Here is a 19,382-nt window from a genome sequence, read left to right as displayed (position 1 = left end):
AAATATTTATATGCTCAAATCCTCAATGCTGCCCCAATCAACGGAGAGATTGAAGCCCTTGAATTAACGGAGCCGAAAAATCAGCGAACAGGTTTCGACTGATTTCGAGTGTTCCGATTCATTTTTATTTAATTTTTCTCTTGGCTGTTGTTCAAAAGAATATATATTAATTATTTCTGTGTTGTTTAAATGTATTATTGGTTGAAAAGTATCTATGACTTTCTTACCAAATCCAACCAGACTCTGACCTTTCAATTTTTGTTTTATTATTATTATTTTGGCTGTCGAATTATAAGGTCAAGACAATGCATCGCCCCTCGGTAGAGTTTTCTGAGGCTTCTGTCAATTAATCCTCGTCAAGTAGCACGTGATGTGTACGTGTGTGATCGACCACTCCCTCCCAATTTTCATTGACGGAAGCCTGAGGACGGAGGACCCGACCCGAGATGGTGTTTTACTTTGACATGATGGTTCGAGGGGAGGCTATGGATGTAGTTGGATTGACCAATTAGCTTTGTTCCTAAGTTCTGTATAATTTGAGTTTATTTATTCCAACTTCTTACTACTACACCACTTAATATTCTTGTTGTCTTTTTTTCTTAGTTCAAAACCCAGAAAATATTCGGATGCTCCCCAGATATAAGAAGGGTAACTTTCTAGAGAGAAGCATTACTTCAGTACTGGTTAGGCTTTCCTTGGGTGCCTTGAATGCAAAGGTCATCTTGAAATATGATTTTGCATCACGTGAGATTCTTTGCTGAGATTTCATTTCTAGCTTGAGATGGCTTTCATGTACCAATTTTAATAGCAAAATGTCAACACTCTGGTTACTCAATCATATACTATGAAGAAATCACTCCATTACATATCCCATATAGGTCACTCAATCATCGACCATACATGGAAAAATTCTAAATATTTTTCACACAACAGTCATCTTACTTGAATAACAACATTATTCTAAAAAACAAAGAGAAAATCCTTGATTTTCAAAATAATTGATTTTTGAAACATCTATAAAGATAATTATTTCTTGATTTGTTAATATCAAAATTTTTTAATGGATTTTTCTCCCAACCAGGGAATGTTTTTACACTTTTTTTTTTTTTTACAAATTTATTTTTTAAAGTTTCTTACAAGATTTTATACCATAAATATTATAAAGAGAAAGACAATTATCATAATCTAATTTTAGGTCCAACAAAATTATTTTATGTAAAAAAATATTTTTAAAAAAATATTCTAAAATCTAAAAATTATTTCTAGACTTTTTCATACCTTCATCTTTGCATCAATCAAGATAGATGGCCAGAATAATAGTCATGGTATTTCTATCCAATTCATGAAAAAATCATAACAAACTCACACCCCAACTGTTGAAATTCCCCGGATGATACAAGTAACCATCTTGATAACTGTAAAACATGACAAATTTTTTTCCTTAGATGCAATCAATGGTCATAGTTCCTTCTTTAACATGAAGGACTGAGATTCCACCAGCTCACAAACCTTAAAACCTCCTTATTTTTTCTATAAAAATCCTACAAAACCCTAACCCAAGCAGTCCCAGGAGGACACTACCATTTATTTGAATCCTAGAAGTCATCCCTTCATTATTCATACATCGTTTCTCAACATCAAAAAATTCATCCCTTCATATCTCTTATTTATGTTAAGCATTAACAGTGGAAACCCCCATCATACAAACACCAAAAAGAATGATGGGGGTTTTCTCATACTACTGTTTCATTCGTACAAATCTAAATATGAAGTTTTCTTTTTATGCAAAGAATGATGATCATGGATTATTTGAGTTGATCTTGCTATTATTGTAGTTCATATTGTTTTCTTTTAGGAGAAAATCTCTTAAAGGTAAGTATTCCGAACTAGTTAGACATATAAATGGTTAGTGAAACTGTTACTCGGTGGATGTCGGCCAGGACTCCTTATGATCGGTGAGGAGAAATATATATCATGAAAAATTATGAGTGGTCACATAGTAATTAAAAGGAACTAGCGATTCTAAAATATATACTGATTCCAGAGATTCAGGTAAATTATTAATTATACTTAAGGAAAAAACGATGTCAACATTACAGCATCATTTCTTACAAAATTTACAATTACCATGTGTTTTTTTTTAAATTTGTCTTTTTGATTGCTTTTATTTATTATTTTTAACTAAAATTTTTTACTTAATTTCAAATCATTTTATGAAAAATTTAATGTTGGTCCCCAAAAATAAAAAACTCGTTGATTTGGTTATTCATAAAAATCGAGTTCCTTTTAATTAATATTTTTTTGATATTTTCAAATCATTTTAATATGCTGATGTTATAAATTTTTATTTTAGATTTTTCTGTTAAAAGTATTTTTATCAGATGTAAAAAAAATGTGAGAAAGCAAAAATAGTCTTTGCAAAAAAAAAAAATCAAAATTACAAGGATAAAAATATGCAAAAATAGCTTTCAAGAATGACTTGGCCGCGATGCTACTAACATAAATTTGATGTTTTTATTATATGTATTTTTATCTTTTTTTATTATTTTTCTTGAACATTTATATACTTAACCCAAACCCACTAAACCCATGGATACAACCCAAAGAATTTAGCCCAAATTAATGAAGCTATAGCTAACATTCATCAAAGAAAATCCAAGCTCACGGACCGTGCTAAATAAATCTAAGCACTTTAAAGCCAGCCCAAACTTCCTTTTTAAACAACAAACACAAGACTTGTGTCTTTGACCCATGAATTAAAAAAAAACAAAAAACAAAATTTGAGACTGAAGATCAAACCAAATTCTTTAGCTGGGAACACAAAGATAAAGAGAAATGGAAAAAGGAGCAGTCATGGCAAATATGGATTAACAACACGAAGCATGGCTGTCTTATGATGCTAAGACCCAACAAAGACCGATGGTCGATCGAAATCTTGCAAGTATATCATGTTTCCTACGTATTCAGACAAGGATCGGACAAAGACTTGAAGGAATTCATTCCAAAAGACAGGCATTAATTAAAACCAGGCCAAAAACATATAAATCGACGGGCAGAAAATATAAAAACAAAGCAGTCAAGAGCAACAGTAAATTAATCCTCCTTGACTGATCTGGAGAATACCTTCGTTGGCTGCAAGCTGCACCAAGAAATTCAACTGACAAATCACCAGATGCTCCCCCGTGTCTCAATGCCTTCTTCTTCTTCTTCTTTTTTGTCTTTTTTCCGAAGGTGGCCTTTTATAAGAGAGAATCTCATCTCCAGTCTTCCTCTATAATCACTACCAATCGATCTTTTGTGATTTCCAGCCTTTTTATTTTTATTTTTATTTCTATAAACACTTCCTAGCAATTTTTTTTAAACCTTATTTTTTTTCAGTGTAATTTTCCAAACACATCCTAGTTAATTTTAATTATTTATCAGATTTTTGAAGGACTATTTTATAATTAGTATTGTATTTTTCATTTTATTTTTTCATCCTTTTAAATTTAATATTTTAAATTATGAACTTATAAATAAGATATTTTTTCGGTATTAAATAAATTAGTTTTTGTTTTTCAAAAAATATAAAAACAAAAATTTCTTTTTTTTCAAAAAATGCATTTATGTTTTAAATTGTATGGCCAAGTTTCTCCAAAAAAATCATGATTGTATTTTTAATAAAAAAAATATATTGCATGGTTTAACATTTCTTGAAATCACCAAAACGTTTTTAATTAAAATATTTTTTATATTTTGCATATATCATGGATTTAATAAATTTTTTATTAAATCTATGGCCACTTGTGTATTAATTTTTTTATTTATGATTTTTAAAGAGCAATCTCAACTTAAAAGATTAAATTTTTGAGTTGAATTGATTCTTTAATATGGTATCAGAATCCTGATAACCAAGTGGTCATGAGTTTAAATTTCAATATCCTTATTTATTTGATAAAAATGAGATATGTTAGAGAATAATATAAATTATATCTTGGAATCTCATTTAAAAATTTAAACTTTTAGGTTGAGATAATTTTTTAACAATAACACAGTCCTAACTTGTAGGGGCATTAAAAAAAATCATATGATTTAAGATGAACATTTTGAAAGTTTTTCATTTAAAAGGATATTTATTTTTTCAAGGTTTTATAATTTAGTCAATGTATAAATAAAGTAGTTCTATAAGATTGAAAAATTGTATGATATTTATGGTATAATTATCAATATTTATAACATTAAAAGAAATATAAACATGAAAAAAAAGATAAAATACAATTTTGATTTAAATAATATATTAGTTATAAATTCAATTGTCCCATAACATCATATAATTAAGCACAACACAGCATAAAAAAAAATATACTTAGATAACATGGCAAGATTCAAACATAGTAAAAAATAGATAACTGTAAATAATGTATTTATATGTTGGATCTTACATGATATAAATTATAAAGCATCCTATTTTAGTTCATAAGATAAAACGCACCTCTTCATGGTTAAATTATTTTTTAAAAAATAATTTTATTTTGGGTAAAAAGGTGGTTAAACTTTGTTGAGCAGAAAAATGAAGGCGAGGCCATTTACCAAACTATTTCTGTCCTCGTCCATATCCACCTTTCACTTGTTGCAAACTCTTAGGTGCGCACGTTAACACCTCCCCCCTAAAGATAGTCACATACACACAATCAACCTTCCCCTTTCAATCCGCCATCAACCTAGCTCCAGATCTTCATTAATTTCTCCTCTGTAACAACTACTCCATCAAATGTTCACCAATATCTGAAGCACATTGTGCATGAAAACACAGGGCATAAACCTAATTAAATAGTATCCATTAGAACAACAAGCTAAATCACCATGTCAGAAGCAAAAAACGACTTGAAACACATTGCTGTGCTAGCATTCCCGTTTGCCACCCATGCTGCTCCACTCTTTTCCCTCATTAGGAGGCTATCCACGATGGCTCCGCAAGCGAAGTTTTCATTCTTTAGCACAAAAGAATCCAATAACAAAATTTTCTCAAATCAAGGGAGGATGGAAAGCATAAAACCCTACAATGTAAACGATGGTTTACCTGAGGATTACATGATTTCATTTGCAAATCCCCATGAGCCGGTTGAGTACTTTTTGAAGGCGGTCCCCGGGAATTTTAAGCAAGCCATGGAGGTGGCCGTGCAGGTTATTGGGAGGGAAATTACTTGCATCATCAGTGATGCATTCTTTTGGTTTGGGGCGGATATTGCACGCGAATTACACGTACCATGGGTGCCACTTTGGACTGCTGGACCTCGTCCCCTCCTTTTGCATCTTGAAACCGATCTAGTCCGCCAGAAAATGGGAGGCGATGGTAAGGTTTTTGATGGTATGATCATAAAGTATATGTTCGAATTTGCGTGATTTCAAGCCTTGTTTAAGGTTTATATTCATTCATATAGTCGTTATGCATTCAATTGCCATCCACATGGATATCACATCTCGATCAAAGTAAAAAGAAATAAAAGGCACAATTTTGATTTTCAGGAAAAGAATCCGGCCCCATATTAGGGTTCGGATCCGCATAAAGAAAAAGTTTGTACGCAAAATTTGGTGACACTGATCCAATAAGATATCTTGAAGTTCTCTTCTCCACTAATTTTGAGACAGAAATAACATTATTTTCAGAATAAATTATAGTTGTTTTTCGAGTCAATTTTACATTAAGGATGGTATTAATAACAAATTATCAATAAATTCTGTTATAATCTTTTAAGATCAATAAATTTATTTTTCAAAAAAAATAAATCATGTTTAATTGTGCTGTCTGTATTGCCCTCTTCATATATTCTAAGAAAGTATCATTTAAATGGTTTGAATTTATTTTCTTCACGTTTAGTTTTTGTAAAAATACTTTTCAATTTTTTTTTAACTTCTTAGTTTTCTCTCTTGTAAAAGAATTTATAATTGTAATATACCTTTTCTTATGTTACCATTATAGTAAATCATGATTAAATTCAAATAAAATTATGATTATTAAAGTAGAAAATATTATTCTTCATATATGAAAATCAAAATTTTAATTATGAAATCTTAATGTTTATTAGCTTAATGAGGTGCTCTAAACCTTTTTCAAGAATTTTATCTATTAAGAATAAAACCATATGATAATAACTCTTTCATATATATTTTTGTAAAAATATATGAAGTAAAAACCCAACCAAAATACATATAAGTGAAAACAAATTACATAAGAGAACTTGTGGGGGTATAAAGGTCTCTTAAAAAAATAATAAATAACAAGCTTTCAAATGCATTGTTAGGATATTATAGGAAAAAAAATATTCATTTATTTGGAATAAAAACTTTAAAACTAAATGTATTGGTCTAGAAAAATTTCATAGAGATTATTGGTTATTTACCTATAAAAAATGAAATTATTTGCAATTTTCCTTAATTATAGAAAAAGGAAAAAAAAAGAAATAGGCCATGGATGAGCTAAGTTGACATTTCTTGTTATTGTAATTTTGTTGAAAATGGGTATTGTAATAACTCACAGCGTATATTAATGTGCATAGAAACTAACATGGTTGAAATTTTCTGAAATAAATTTAATTAAAAGATTTTAATGAAATCTTATATTTGAAATCTTTTTAATTGTTAAGAATTGAATTCTAAATAGAATTCAATCTCTAAAATTACTATAAAAATAAATAAGAGATCAACCCTTCTAATTTACAATTTAAAAAAATTAATATTAAACTAAATTTTCTAAAATGTTCTATTTAAAAAAAACCTTTTTTAAAAAAGATGAATATAATAAGAGTAATATTAGAAATAAAATGAATTGGATTTTATCTTATCCGAAAATGAATTCAATTTATTTATCAATCAAATTTAAGTCAAACACTATAATTAAATTTAATTTAAGTAGAGAATTATTCCAAATAAATTGTAAAGAAAGTCGATTTATTAATGAAAACACTAAATTTAGGGTAAGAAATTAGAACCTAGACCTGGGCCTTGCTAAAACTAGGCATGGCCTTAGCCTCTTAAGTGAAGGATATTTGAACAGAACATGTAGCCGTCTTAAAGGCCTGAAACGCAAATAATGGTAATGATTTTAGATCAAGGGGATACTCCTCTGTAGCATTTGATATGAGACAGTAAAGTTAAGCATGAAGGATTACTTTTTCCATGGCTGACAAGTGAGTTCAAGAGCGTTTCAAAGATGCAAACTCTCTGCAGTGAACAATGTGACCCTTTTATTTCCTTATTAATTTTTATGATCCAATTTAGCTCAAATACTTGAGTGAAAATGGCCTAAACCATAGAATTGTAAGTTTAAATGAAATGTTTTTCTTTCATTCTCTGCTTAGCTTACTTTCTACGTCCTTCTTGTTAATCTGTTAACTATTTAATTTCATGTTTCATTTTTGAAGGAGTACCGGAAGATAGAACCATGGACTTTCTTCCAGGTTTTTCTGAAATACGAGCTGCTGATATACCTAAAGAACTGCTCTATGAAGACGCAAAACCAGGAATCCCAGCAATATTGTATAAAATGGGAAAAATGTTACCACGAGCAGCTGCTGGTGTATTAAGCTCGTGGGAGAAATTAGACCCTGATGTGGTGAATCAGCTCCAGTCAAGACTTCATAATTTTCTTGAAGTTGGTCCCTTAGTGTTGACATCTCCAGATCCTGTTATGTCCGATCCACAATGTTGCCTAGAGTGGCTGGACAAGCAGAAACGAGGCTCAGTCTTGTACGTTTGTTTTGGAAGTATGATAATGCCACCACCTCATGAGTTAGCAGAGTTAGCAGAAGCACTAGAGGAATGCGATTCGCCATTTCTTTGGTCATTTAGAGACAATCCTGAGGTAAAATTGCCTGAAGGGTTCTTAGAAAGGACTAAGGAGAAGGGAAAAGTAGTCTCATGGACTCCACAGTTAAAAGTCTTGCAACACAATGCAACTGGGGTGTTTCTTACACATGCTGGATGGAATTCGATTTCAGAGAGTATTGTTGGATGCGTGCCCATGATTTGTAGGCCTTTCTTCGGGGATCAAGCCTTGAACACAAGGACTGTAGAGGCTATATGGAAAATTGGTGTTGGGATTGAAGGAGGGACGATAACAAAAGATGGAGTAACCAAAGCTATAAAACTTATTTTGTCAACCGAAGAAGGAGAACAAATGCGGAAGAACGTTGAACACCTCCAAGATCTTGCTTTGGATGCAGTGTCAAACGGCAGCTCTTCGAAAAACTTCGAAGCACTGCTAGAGGTTGTCACCAAGTAATGTGAGATGAAAATTCCAAGAAATTGTTTTTCCGAGGGTAATATCATGGAGTATAAAATCATTTGTTTTTCGACTTTACGATTTACTAGTAATTTGGATTTTGAATTTTATCCTATGGAAGCCCTCGCTTTGTAATCAAAACCAAAATCTGGCAGCAATTTTTAGCTTATTACATGGTCGATTGACGATCGCTGCAAAGTTTCTATCCTGACACGTACCTAATGTACTCAATCAGCTCCTTTTATTATTTCCTGTTCCAATTTTTTTTTTATAAAAATCGAAATTTATTGATTAACAGAAGCAGTCATTAAGATGGTGGCTGGAAAGTGGAAACTAGTGCCATCAAGCATAACAAATTACATCCAGTTTATGAGCTCACAATCTCGGCTTAAAGCCTCTTATTTTTTTCGGACTCATCTGCAGCTTCATTGGACTCTAAATACATGTCTAAAGCCTCTTATTTTATTTTTTTTGGACTCATCTGCAACTTCATTGGACTTTAAATACATGTCTAAACACGGGCAGTGCTAGAAAATAAAATTAAAGGGATAAGATTTCAGTTATTTTATTATTTAGACTAACCTATAAATATTATTGAGGGGCTGGAAAAATAATTTTCTTGCAGGGCCAAGTTTCCAATGGGCTGATAAAGTAAAGAGAATGCGACTCCAAGTTCTTAAATGTGAATTTGAAGCATTGAGAATGAAAAACTTCGAGTCAATTTTGTATTATTATTCGAGGGTATTGGCTCTTGTGAAGCAAATAAAGAGTTATATAGAAAAGATAGAAGATATTTGTATTACTGAAAAGATTCTTCACTTTTTTATTTTAAAATTTGATCATGTAGTTTGTGTAGTTTATGTTATTGTGTGTCAAGATCTAGACTCAGGGATAATTCAATAATTAATATATAAGATACAAGTCTAAGATGATAAATTCTAAAGAAGAAAAAAGGAATCATTACAGAAAGTCTTCAAAACCAAGGCTTTCTTGAAAGATGATGTTGAAGAAAAGAGATAACAAAGATGAGAAAAAAGACGTGGTTGTGATCCATAAGGAAAAGAAAGAGATAATCATGATAATTACAATTACAATGATGGTGAAAAAAGCCACTAATCAACTTGAGGTAATGAGAGATTAAGAGAAAGAGGTTTACATAAAAAGAGATTAATTATCTATGTGGTGGTCCAGTGGTAAGAGTTTGGGATCAAGAGGTTTGCTTTCTCTGTAATTTCAGGTTTGAGCCCTGTATAGTTGCTCATATAATGAACACTGGAGGCTTATATGGTCGTTAACTTCAGGGCCCGTGGGATTAGTCGAGATGCGCACAAGCTGACCCGGACACCCACGTTAAACAAAAAAAAAAGAAAAAAAATTAAAGCCATTATCATATAACAAATGAAAGAAAAGGTATGATAAGTCTAATTTGACTACTAAGATGCTTATGTCAAAGATACATTAATGTTTAATTTCAAGTAGATTGATGCCAATCGCTTGAAATTACACATTATGTTCGGTCACTTGAATTTTAGAGCTCTCATATCTTTGGGAGAAAAAAAGCTGGTGAAAGATATGCTTCACATCAATCATCTTAAGATTCACATCAATCATCTTAAGAAATTATATGAGGCTTGTCTCCTAGGTAAGCATGCAAGCAGTCATGTCAATAGCAGCAATGTCACTTCAACTTGTTCATATCAATATGTGTAGACTAAGGCACCGTTTGGGAACGCGGCTGTGGCCGCGTTCCCAAAACATTTGAAATTTTTTTTTTTGCTAAAATTTAATATGGTTTATACGTTTTGGATCGTTTTGATGTGCTGATGTCAAAAATTATTTTTAAAAAATAAAAAAACATCGTTGACATGTATTTTGGCACGAAAAGTTATTTGAAAAGCACCCGCAACCACACTGCCAAACACGCTCTAAATAATCCATCGTCATTTGGTAACAATAAATTTATATATTTTTTCCTTTTAATTGATGATTATACTATAAAATCTTGGGTCTATTTCTTAAAGAAAAAATAAAAAAAATATTTGTTTTATTTAAGAGTTTAAAGTGCTTGTAGAAAGAAGAGTGACGATGTAATCAAATCTTTGAGATATGATAAAGGAGTCAATTTTAAATAAAAAAAAATTAAATAATTTTTATAAATAACATGAAATTTGTCATCCTCTAAAAGTCCCTAGGTCTCCAAAGTAAAATAGTATAGCAGAGAGAAAAAATTATGAATATGGCTAGGTGTGTGTTAAAGACTAAATGATATTTAGTATATAGTTTATTTGTCCAACTATTATCTATCAAAGAATATCAAAGATCAAACTCTTCAAAAAGCTTTAAGTGCAAAAAAGCCTAGTGTCAATCATTTATGAATTTTTTGAAGCATTTCATATGTTCATATACCCAAGCAAGAAAGGTCAAAACTAGATTATTAAAGTATGAAGTATGCTTTTATTGGCTATGATCTAAATTTTAAAGGCTATAAGTTGTACAATCCAAGCAATAACATGATTGTTGATTGTTGTAAGTCAATATGTTGAATTTAACAAAGAATCATCTTGAAAATAGAAAGTGCTAGTGGAAGAAAGCTATGATTTATTTATAAAGTGCAGGAGAACATGACACCTATGCAAGACACAAACCCACTCCCTTCACCTACTCTTGTTCATGAAGCATCATCTTTCTATCAAGAAAATTCAAGTGAAAGACCATAAAAAATAAAGGTATTTATGATGTGTATGAAGAAACTAAAATTGTTAATATGTTTTGATATTTAAGATGGTGAGTTGTTGAACTTTGATGAAGCTATAAAATACATGTTATGAAGATAAGCCATGGATGAAGAGATCAAAGCCATTAAAAAGAACAATGTAAAGGAGTTATCAAATCTTCTACAGGGTTATGGTCAGATGGATATTTCAGATAAATAAGAGTTTCTCTTTGGTAGATTCAATGTTTGTAAGTAAAAGGAAAGTGTTGAAATTAATAAATAATTTGATATTTTCTAAGTGTCTAGTACATGTTTCTCTTTGGTAGATTCAATGTTTGTGTATGTAATTTGAATGTGGTAATTCATGTACTTAAGGGCATGGACATAAATACCTCATGTTTGATGATTGGAAGTGTGAATGACGTGGAATGTGTATAGAATATCCAAGACTAAAAAGGAGGTTCATACAAGTCAAACGAGGTTTCTAACAAAAAAAAAAAAACATAACTTTTAATCCGATTGAAATTTTACAGGAATATTCTATAATCTATTACATGATAAAAGAGGTGTTCAGATAAATATTATTGCAACTTCTTTTATTTCTTTGATTATTAAACTCACATATAAAAATTCAATTATATATGCATTTTATTTGTAGCTAATTAAACTCTACAAATTATATTATTAAATCATACAATTTTGATCTTTGATTCGCGCAATGATTTTAGCCAAAAGAGATATTCCGCCATTTCTATCAACTAATAAGCAATCATATTAAAGTTGGCATGAAAATAATGGAAAAGGAAAACATTTTTTGTTTTCCATCAAATCTAATTAATTAAAAGTACAGAATAGGCTGAGCAGGGTTAAATTTACATTATGGGTTAAAGAATCCAGAAAGTACACAGGGGCAAAAAGCCCATGAAAAAACCTAGCAAGTCCAAACCGCTAAATTATACTAATCAAGCAGGTGCGGCCATTTAATGTAAAATATATAATTTGCTGGCCGACGTCGAGCTTGCTGTTATCTTAATCCCTCAAATCCCTGCCTTTAATCCCTTGATAGATGTTGACAAATCATAAATAAAATCCTTTATTCTTAAATAGACAAAAACTTTCTGTGACATGCAGCTCAATAACTGGAAACCAAGAGACTTCAAAACACAGAAACCAGAGGGAAGAAGATAGAACAAGTGGTAGTTGCACTCCCACGCCCAAGAACTTACCTCCTAATGGGGTGAGGAAGGGGAAAACTACAGAAACTTAAGCAGAATTAATGGAGTGATATCATTTATAATTAAGTTGTAGCTAAGAGAACTGCTTATAGATGACTTAAGGAACCAAGAAAAAGTTCAAATCCCTTTTACTTTCTTGTGGGGATTTCTCATCTGTAAATTAATTCATAGCACATATATAAAACTGAGCAGCATATACAGCAGGAAATAAAGCAACAGAAACTTTGATATGAAAATATTCTGAACAGGACATTGATATTATTATTCACACAATTTACAAAACCTGCAGCCAATAGACTTCTGTCTTTCTTCCAGTACATCTTATGAAATAAGCTCATACCACTCCCGAATATTTCCTTCTGTTTTTTTTTTTTGGAGATTACATATTATAACCTAATTCATAATCTTGAAACATCCCTTCAGACTGAAGAACAGAAGTGGAATCCCAAGAATTCGAGGACGCTGATTTTGTCTCAAAGTCATTAGACCACCAATTCATGTTGTCCCTAGAACCATTCATTTCTTTGAAACAATCATATTCACAAATCTGATCCCCCTGTGCAGTAAAACCTGATGTTTTGTTGTTGAGAAAGTTTTCGAGCTCAGATTGGAAATTTGAGACAGGCTGAACTGCTGCATCAGATTGGTCTGCCATGCCTGCTCTTGGCACAATAGTCAAGTCCATTACATTTTTACCATTGGTGAAGGGAAGAGGACTGTCCGAGGATGTTATAACATTCAAAGAATTCTCCAAGCTGACTACGTTTGAATTGCTGAATTTTGGATGACCTTGTTGAAGTGTGTCGGGATCCACTAGCTGCCCATAGATATCAACCTTTTGCGCATCCCCTTGTTGAGTACTAGGGAAGGCATATTGCATAAGAGGGTTAGAGATTTCACTCAAAGATTGAAGGAGAATCTTCTCTTGGAAAGGATGCAACTTGGGCCACAGTGCAGGATTGTTGTAGAAAGAGATAGGGTTTTGAAGGCTTTGAAGCTGCATATGCAGCTGGAGCCTTTCAAGTGCTGAGTTGCTTAAGGCCTGTGAAGATGAGCTATCTTCTACGCCATTGGCATCTGGATTCGTGGATGATAGCCGATTGTTGCTAGATTGTTTGCGCCTTCCAAGTAGCTTCTTCTTCAGTCTTGTGTTCCAATAGTTCTTGATATCGTTATCTGTTCTTCCCGGTAATTGTGCAGCAATTATGGACCACCTATTTTAATTGCACAAGGAATTTGAATTATATCATTTGTCACTCCCAAGAAATAATAAAAAAAAAAACGAAGAGGAATCCAAACAAAAGAATAAACCCTACAACTAAGATACGAATCTGCAAGATGGAATTCACTATCTTAAGTACAAGCATCATTGACAAAGAAAAAAAGGACAAAGCAGTGCTTGTTCAGTTCTATGGAAAAAACTGAGAGAGAGAGAGAGAGAGGGTACCTGCTGCCAATACTTATGTAGAGGCTGCAGATGATATTGTCTTCTTCTTCAGAGAATCCACCATGCTTGATATTAGGCCTCAAGTAATTCAACCATCTCAGTCTGCAACTTTTTCCGCATCTCTTAAGCCCTATAATCAAATCAATTCCATCAACAGGTCAAACAAATAATTCTAGTCCACCTCTTCAACAAAAATCAAAGAGTGCTAGTCTTGAAAGAACATATTTCCTTTCAGAAAAAAAATATACATACATACATACATACATATATATATATATATATATAGAGAGAGAGAGAGAGAGAGAGAGAGATAGATATATACCAACTTTTTGAGGAAGTGCAATCCAGTTTCCTCCAGTACCAAACTGGTCAATATAAGCCTTAAGCTTAGCATCCTCTTCCGGTGACCATGGTCCCTTCTTCACATTGTTTTTATCACAACAAGGAGCTCGACCCATCTCTCTAGCTACGCTTTCTTCTTATTCTCTTTCTCTAAGCAAGAAACTCTTTGAAAGCTGTCTAAGATTGTTGGGAAGGATTGGGGAAGGATGAACCTAGATTTATAGGTAGGAATAGTGGGTGATGTTATGCTTATTACGACAAAAAGTCTTACAACTCACCCTCCCCCCTCCCCCTCTTACAAATTCAACCCCCATTTCGTTTTTCTTTAGGGTTTATTTTTCTGCTTGCTAGGTCTCTAACTCTCTCTTCCTTTTTGGATTAGTTCGCTCATCCATATTTAATTATACATGCAACTAGACAAAATACAACACAAATTTCTTCTACTTTATAATTTTATATTACACTGCTTTTTTTCCAGGTTGATTAGTTTATTATTTGAACACATTGTGCTACAGGTAAGTATCATAAGAAATATCCTCGAAAGGTTCCATTATTATCCACCTTAAAATATTAATGTTCTTGCTAATAAGGCAGTAGAATTCTGTGTACTAAATTATATTACAGGCCAACATTTAATGAATTGAACCTGTTTCGAGTGTCGCGATTGACTTAAACATGTTTATCTTAGAAGTTTCATGGGATGACATTACCTTCATGGAGAACTGCAATCAACTGGTATAATAAGAGCATGAGTTGGGACAAATAACGTTCTGCTACACACACACACACACACACAGAAAGAATTCTATCATAATTCTGAGTAGCTTTTTGGCCAAACTAAAGAAGGATACTGCTAATCACCATTTCGCCTTTGGCTAGGATTAGAATCAAACTTGATGCTGGAGATTTTGCTTAAATGCACAGTCTAGTCTTATGATAATGAGTATAATCGGGCTAAAATTTTGTAGGATTTTAAAAACCCTATTTCACATGTGGTTAAAGTTTTGTAGCCATGAAGGTAATTAAGACCCCTAAGTTAGACATGAAAGTTACTATTTAGGATTTGTTATATTTTCCAAGCTAATTTAGGATATTTTTTTCTATTTAGTTTAGAAATCTTTCGTTATTTTTTCTGTTTTATTTAGGACGGTTTACTAGTATATAAGTAGCTTTTAACAACTGTAATACTCAATTTTTTATTAGAAAGAATATTGAGTAATAAAAATTTAAATTATGGTGTTTATGGTTGAAACCCTTTTCAGCATAGTTTTCTATTTCATGCTTATTGTCTTTTTTATATTGTTTTTGTCTACATTATTTGGCATTGAAACTCAATGGTTAATGGTGGTTTGTTTTTGTATGTTACTGAGTAACCATGACTGAAAGAGATTGCAGAATAGAACATGCTCATATAGTAAAGGATGATGAGATTCCCATTAGAAAAAAATATGTTCAAGAAATAATGATAGAATATATGCTAAGATAGATTGTAGAATTAACTTGTTAGTTGGTGACGGTGAGGAGCTTAAAAGATTGTAAGAAAAGTGATCATGGATCCATAGGAAGCTTTGAAAACCTATTTTAAAGGCAATAGTAGAGGAAACAACCTCTTAATCTAAATAAGTATTATGGAGATTTAAGATTTTGGATAAAACCTTTTGAGTTCATAGAAATCTTATGGATAGAGGAGTTTATCAATTGGTTAAATGAAGTGGAGAGTATTTTTAAGTGCAATTAAGTAATAAAGTGGATAAGGACAAAGCTAGTTAATTTCCATCAAATTAAAAGGTCAAGCTTCTGCTAAGTGGGAGGAATTGAAGAAGTCTTGAGAAGGACAAGACAAACAGAAAATTAGTGATTGGAAAAGGATGAAGGAGCACTTTCTATTTTTGCAAACACTTAGGCTTGTTACTAATGAATCCATATATTAAGACAGAGTGAGAGGATTGTTGATGAATACATTAATGATTTCCATCAACTAGTGGCTAGGAATGATATGTCAAAAATAGAAGAGCAGGTGGTTGTTAGGTACCTAAGTATATTACAGTTGTCCATTCAGGATGTGCCATTAAAGGGCTTTGATTATGGAGAAACAGAAAATTCCTTGGATAACTAACAAAGATAGCTTTCGGTCTAACTAGAATAACAAAGGGAGCATACAAATGAATAGAAATCGTCTACTCAACTTGAATCAACAGTTAAACAAACGACAAATCAGGGTTCTAGCTCTAGTTCTGGGTTTAGATTCTGGTTTTATAAGTGTAGTAAGCAAGGGCATAACTTTACTAAATGTTGTAAACTAAAGAGTCATCCAAGAAAGAATGTTATGATAGAAAAACCTAGAAAGGAACTTGTTCAAGATGAATTCAGATAGTTGGAGAGGTTTTGTATAAAGATGGCAATGTAATTTTAGTGGTTTGTAAAAGTCTACTAACTCTCAATAATGAATTGAATGAGGATTGCCTATGCACTAGCATGTTTCATTCAATATTCACCATCAAAGACAAGGTGTGCAACCTAATCATAGACAGTGTGAGCTCCGATAACATAATATTAGTAGAGGTATTAAAATTCTTCCAACTTAAGATGAACATCCACCCTAAGCACTACAAACCAAACTAGTTGAATCGATATAGCAAGGTAATCATGTATAAACATTAGTTCTGTTTTATTTTCTATAAGTAAAAAATATTATGATAGTGTCTTTTGTGATATTATATCTATAGATATGTGTTATCTATTGTTAGATAGATCTTGAAAATTAAACATAAATGTGGTACATGATATTTTATAAACCTTGCACACCCTCAACATAAAAGGGAAGCATGTTGTGTTTGTATCTAGAAGAAAGGGTAGTTTTGAAAATGAACCAAATAAATGCAAAAAATTATTATTTTTATCCCATTTTATAAAAGGAAAAGAGTTTGGAGAATGAGAGTAATGTGAGAAAAAGACAGTAACAAAACAAGCCAATGATGGCTAATAATTGTTATGCTAATATTAAGAGTGTTAAGGGGACTAATTCTTAACCTACTTTATCTAACTTAGCTACTGTATAGTACCACCATGTTAGAGGTTAATAAAGTACAAAAACACTAACATAGTTTTTAATGATGGTATTCTTCAATCTATAGGATCATAAGACATGGCTAGGGAAAGATATTTAAATAGCTCTTTATCTAAGGGCCATATATAGACAGATTTCAATCTTATAAGTTTAATAATCATTAACAACATGTAATTCATCGTGATTTGAATAATTTTGATGTTTTTAGTTTGAAGTATTTGTTTCCATGTTTGATAAACGGTCAAAACTCAAGGATGAGTTCTTCCCAAATGAGAAGAATGATGCATGAGATTTTGTCAAACATGTTGGTTTATAATAATAGGTATAATTTTAAATCCGACTATTGGACCTGGCTAAATTTTTTTTAAGAGATTCTACAAACCTTGTTTCATAACTAATTAAAGTTTCATAATCATTAGAGGTTACATAAAGCTCCCAAATTAGGCCTATAAGTTAATTTTCAGAATTTAACATATTTTCTTAGTTAATTTACTATTTTTTCTCAATTTAGTTTAGAGGTTTTATTTTATTTTTTTTTAGCTTTGTTTATGATAATTTTACTTGTATATAAGCAAACTAGGAGACTTGTAATATTCAATTTTGATTAAAGAAAATGTTGAGTAGTAAAAATTTAAATTTAAATTCTTATGGTTGAGACTCTTTTCAATAGAATTATATCTTTTTTTAGCGTGCACTATCTTTTTGGTGTTGTTTCTATATGAATCAAAATTGTCACTCTTAGGCATGAGATTGTGGATTTTTATACCCTAACCACAAGTGTTAGAGTAAGAAATGAAGCTAGGGAATAATTATACATATATATCTCTTTATGGAATGATTGAAAATAGTAGCAATAACTGGCTTCCGATAGAAAATAAACTAGTTATTTGGCATGTGTTATGCCATGGATTGAATTTTTTTTTCAACCTAAAAAAAATATAAAGATGTTAGAAAGTCAAAAATTTGATTCATACTAGCCGAAATATTTTTTAAATACTTAAATGGTGACATATTGCACGATATATTTTTTTTAAAAAAAGTATTGAAACAACGACACACTAGATTGACTCGAACCAACTATGATTACCTTGCGAAGCTCACAACATGAGTATGAAATTGTGAGAAAACCATGGAACCCATAGCAAAACAAAATAAAAAGCTCAATTATAATGAACTAAATATTGAAGGCTAAAAATATAAAAAAATTCAATTTTAAAAAAATAAAATGAAAAATCACTTGAGTGAACCTATTTTAGTGATCAGCGTAATGCTTTGAGGCGAGATAATCTTTTCTATATATAAGAAGAAAACTTTAAGGCAACGCTGAGATTTCCAAATAAGTAAAAGAAATTTGAATCTTGGGTCATTAAGTTGATTGGGTTTAATAAGTTTAGTTAATCTAATATATATATTGAAAAAAAATAAGCAATCAAATGAATGAGGACCAGACATGAAAAAAAAAAAAAAGGAATGAGAATGAAATCTCAAGAAATAAATAAATTTTATAAACCATATCAAATATAAAAGAAAAATCAAAAGAATATGAACCAAATTTAAGAGATGAGAAACTAAATGAGGATAAAATTGAAGAAATTTCCAATTTAAAGTGATTTTTTTTCAAATAAAACTATTGCAATTCAAAGAATAAGGACTAATTCTGAAAGGAAAAAAAATTAAAAGGCTATTGTGATTTTTTTTCATGGGTAGCATGGAAACCGAGGTAGAGGGGAGAGAAATGAAGAGAGGAAATGAAAATTAAATCGGATAAAATCACAATACATGAATCACCCAAGTAAAAAGAGAACACCGAAACGCATCAAATGAGACAGCGAAACAAATCTTTCGACCACCAGAGTTAGTCGCACGTGCTATCTGAAGACAGTGGAGCAGCTGATGTCGCACCCGACATCGCGGCGGCCCTAAAAATAATTCTCTAATTTAAGGAAAAAGAACAGATTTCTAGCATCTTGTTCTTTTAGGGAAAAAATGTTTTGTTTGGGGAGTCGCCACCTAGTATTATGGTCACTAGGAACCCTAACTGATCAACAGAGATTCTATAGTTCGGGACTGATTACGTAAAAGGAAAGATATTATCACTCCTTAAGCGTTCTGCCTAAGGCAAACTGCATTGCTGTTTTTTTTTCTTCAAATGCTAAATTTTTTATTGGTTTACATTTTGATGATTTATTCACAATATTCCTGACTCTGGCGTCAGTGAATATTTGACTACGGATAATTCCAACTCTGGCGTTGGTAACTATTACGTGGCCATAAAAATAAATTTGGATTAATATATTTTTTATTCATGACCCTAATGC

The 19,382-nt window shown here is 31.5% G+C and overlaps 2 protein-coding genes across 2 annotated transcripts; one reads left to right on the top strand and one right to left on the bottom strand.

Moving 5' to 3' along the window:
• Window positions 1–4,842: 4,842 nt before the first annotated feature.
• On the top strand, window positions 4,843–8,409 carry LOC133673903 (flavonoid 3-O-glucosyltransferase-like). Its single transcript, XM_062094834.1, has 2 exons — window positions 4,843–5,347; window positions 7,404–8,409. Exons 1-2 carry the CDS (start codon window positions 4,843–4,845, stop codon window positions 8,258–8,260), a joined length of 1,362 nt encoding a protein of 453 aa, XP_061950818.1. The 3' UTR covers window positions 8,261–8,409.
• Window positions 8,410–12,431: 4,022 nt separating this feature from the next.
• Window positions 12,432–14,267, bottom strand: LOC133674854 (transcription factor MYB36). The gene is made up of 3 exons (XM_062096131.1): window positions 13,978–14,267; window positions 13,656–13,785; window positions 12,432–13,422 (listed from the first exon to the last, which is right to left on the bottom strand). Exons 1-3 carry the CDS (start codon window positions 14,111–14,113, stop codon window positions 12,588–12,590), a joined length of 1,101 nt encoding a protein of 366 aa, XP_061952115.1. The 5' UTR covers window positions 14,114–14,267; the 3' UTR covers window positions 12,432–12,587.
• Between the last annotated feature and the right edge of the window lie 5,115 nt (window positions 14,268–19,382).

Source organism: Populus nigra, chromosome 15 (assembly GCF_951802175.1).
Source record: "Populus nigra chromosome 15, ddPopNigr1.1, whole genome shotgun sequence".
NCBI lineage: Eukaryota > Viridiplantae > Streptophyta > Magnoliopsida > Malpighiales > Salicaceae > Populus > Populus nigra.
Note: the sequence above shows the minus strand (reverse complement) of the source record. Positions and strands in the feature narration are given on the sequence as shown.